The 1411-nt window shown below is 26.5% G+C and overlaps 1 protein-coding gene across 1 annotated transcript in view; it reads left to right on the plus strand.

The window, feature by feature from the left end:
• The first annotated feature begins 382 nt into the window (after positions 1-382).
• The window catches only part of LOC108571924, a 3540-nt gene continuing 2511 nt past the window's right edge, over positions 383-1411 (plus strand). Inside the window, exons 1-4 of the mRNA XM_017934081.1 lie at positions 383-507; positions 586-751; positions 818-1040; positions 1124-1403. Of these exons, the coding sequence (XP_017789570.1) occupies positions 383-507; positions 586-751; positions 818-1040; positions 1124-1403 (794 nt within the window). The remainder of the gene's footprint in view (positions 508-585; positions 752-817; positions 1041-1123; positions 1404-1411) is intronic.

Here is a 1411-nt window from a genome sequence, read left to right on the forward strand (position 1 = left end):
TACATATATAATTTAAAGATACTAGTTTATGTCTTTATACATTGTTGTTAGGTATTCATGTAAAAAAATTAATATATTCATTTTAATGTGTATAGAAATCACAAAATAATAAACTTGTTAATAGTAATTATTATTGAGCAAATATAGTTTTATATATTTACATTTATTTGTTTTATATTTGCTCAATCTTGAATCTATTTTATTCCTGTATTTATTCCTAATATTTGATTCAAAATTACAATTTGTTTAATATCAAATTTATGTATATAATTATCCTTTCATAGTTACTATTGGATATACATTACGTCTTGCTGCTTACATTTCTTCTGGTGGACTTCATGGAGAAATTCAATTTGAAAAAGTTACAGAGACATCCATAAGAATGAGGTTTTCATTTCAAACTACCCTTCAATATCCAGATCAACAATGGCATTGGTCAGTTACTCAGTTTCCTGTTGATTACACACTTATAAACAATAGGTGTGATAGACAGTATATTGGAGAAAGGTATTGTTTTCTTTGTTTTTGAGTCAAAAATTTATTTTTAATATACTAAATTGCAAAACATTGTTTTAATTATTGTAGTATCATTGATTTAACTGAACTTGTTGGACCACTTGACATGCCTGGAAATCAAACAGGTTCAATAGAAATTTCAGATGTTAACTTAACTGGTGAAAGAGGTTTATGGGGCAAAGGTCTAATACTTCAAGATGTATATTCAGCTAGAATCATTTGTGCCTCTATCACGGTAATTTTTAAAATGTCACAAATTAAATTTATTTCTTGAGTATAAATTATAATTCTATATATTTAGGTACTTGAAAAGAATATAGAAAAATTTGCACAAGCACATTTTTATGAAACTATAGCAGGAACTGTTTTGTTTCGATGGTTGGGAGATCACAGTGGTGACAATACTAGTGATGCATTAATTTATGTAGATTTATATCATATTAATAATAAAAGGTTACAAAGTTCAAACTACACAGAACATTTCTGGAAAATGTATGTAACAGACACCTTTGATGTTAGTAAAGGTACAATTTTTTACAAAATTTAATAATTTATAAGTTAATAATTCTTTCTTATTAAATATTTTTATTCAATATTTATGATACAGACAAATCAAGTTGCAACATTTTACAAACAGTCTTTGATCTTGACCATATGGGTAGTGGAAGAGCCATTGGTGATATTGATGTGCGATTAGGCAAAATAAAAGTAGCTACAAATCATCATAAGAGATATAGAACTTTATATAGAGATACAAAATTATCTATACTACCTGCTGATTTACTTGGTCCTCATCATCAATTATATTTAGTCATTTTTCATCCAACACATGATGATTCATTTTTAGTTTGCAGTAAGATTCATTACAGCAAACCTATTTTTGTTAAGTAAGTAA

This window comes from Habropoda laboriosa, unplaced genomic scaffold (genome assembly GCF_001263275.1).
Source record: "Habropoda laboriosa isolate 0110345459 unplaced genomic scaffold, ASM126327v1 scaffold67, whole genome shotgun sequence".
NCBI lineage: Eukaryota > Metazoa > Arthropoda > Insecta > Hymenoptera > Apidae > Habropoda > Habropoda laboriosa.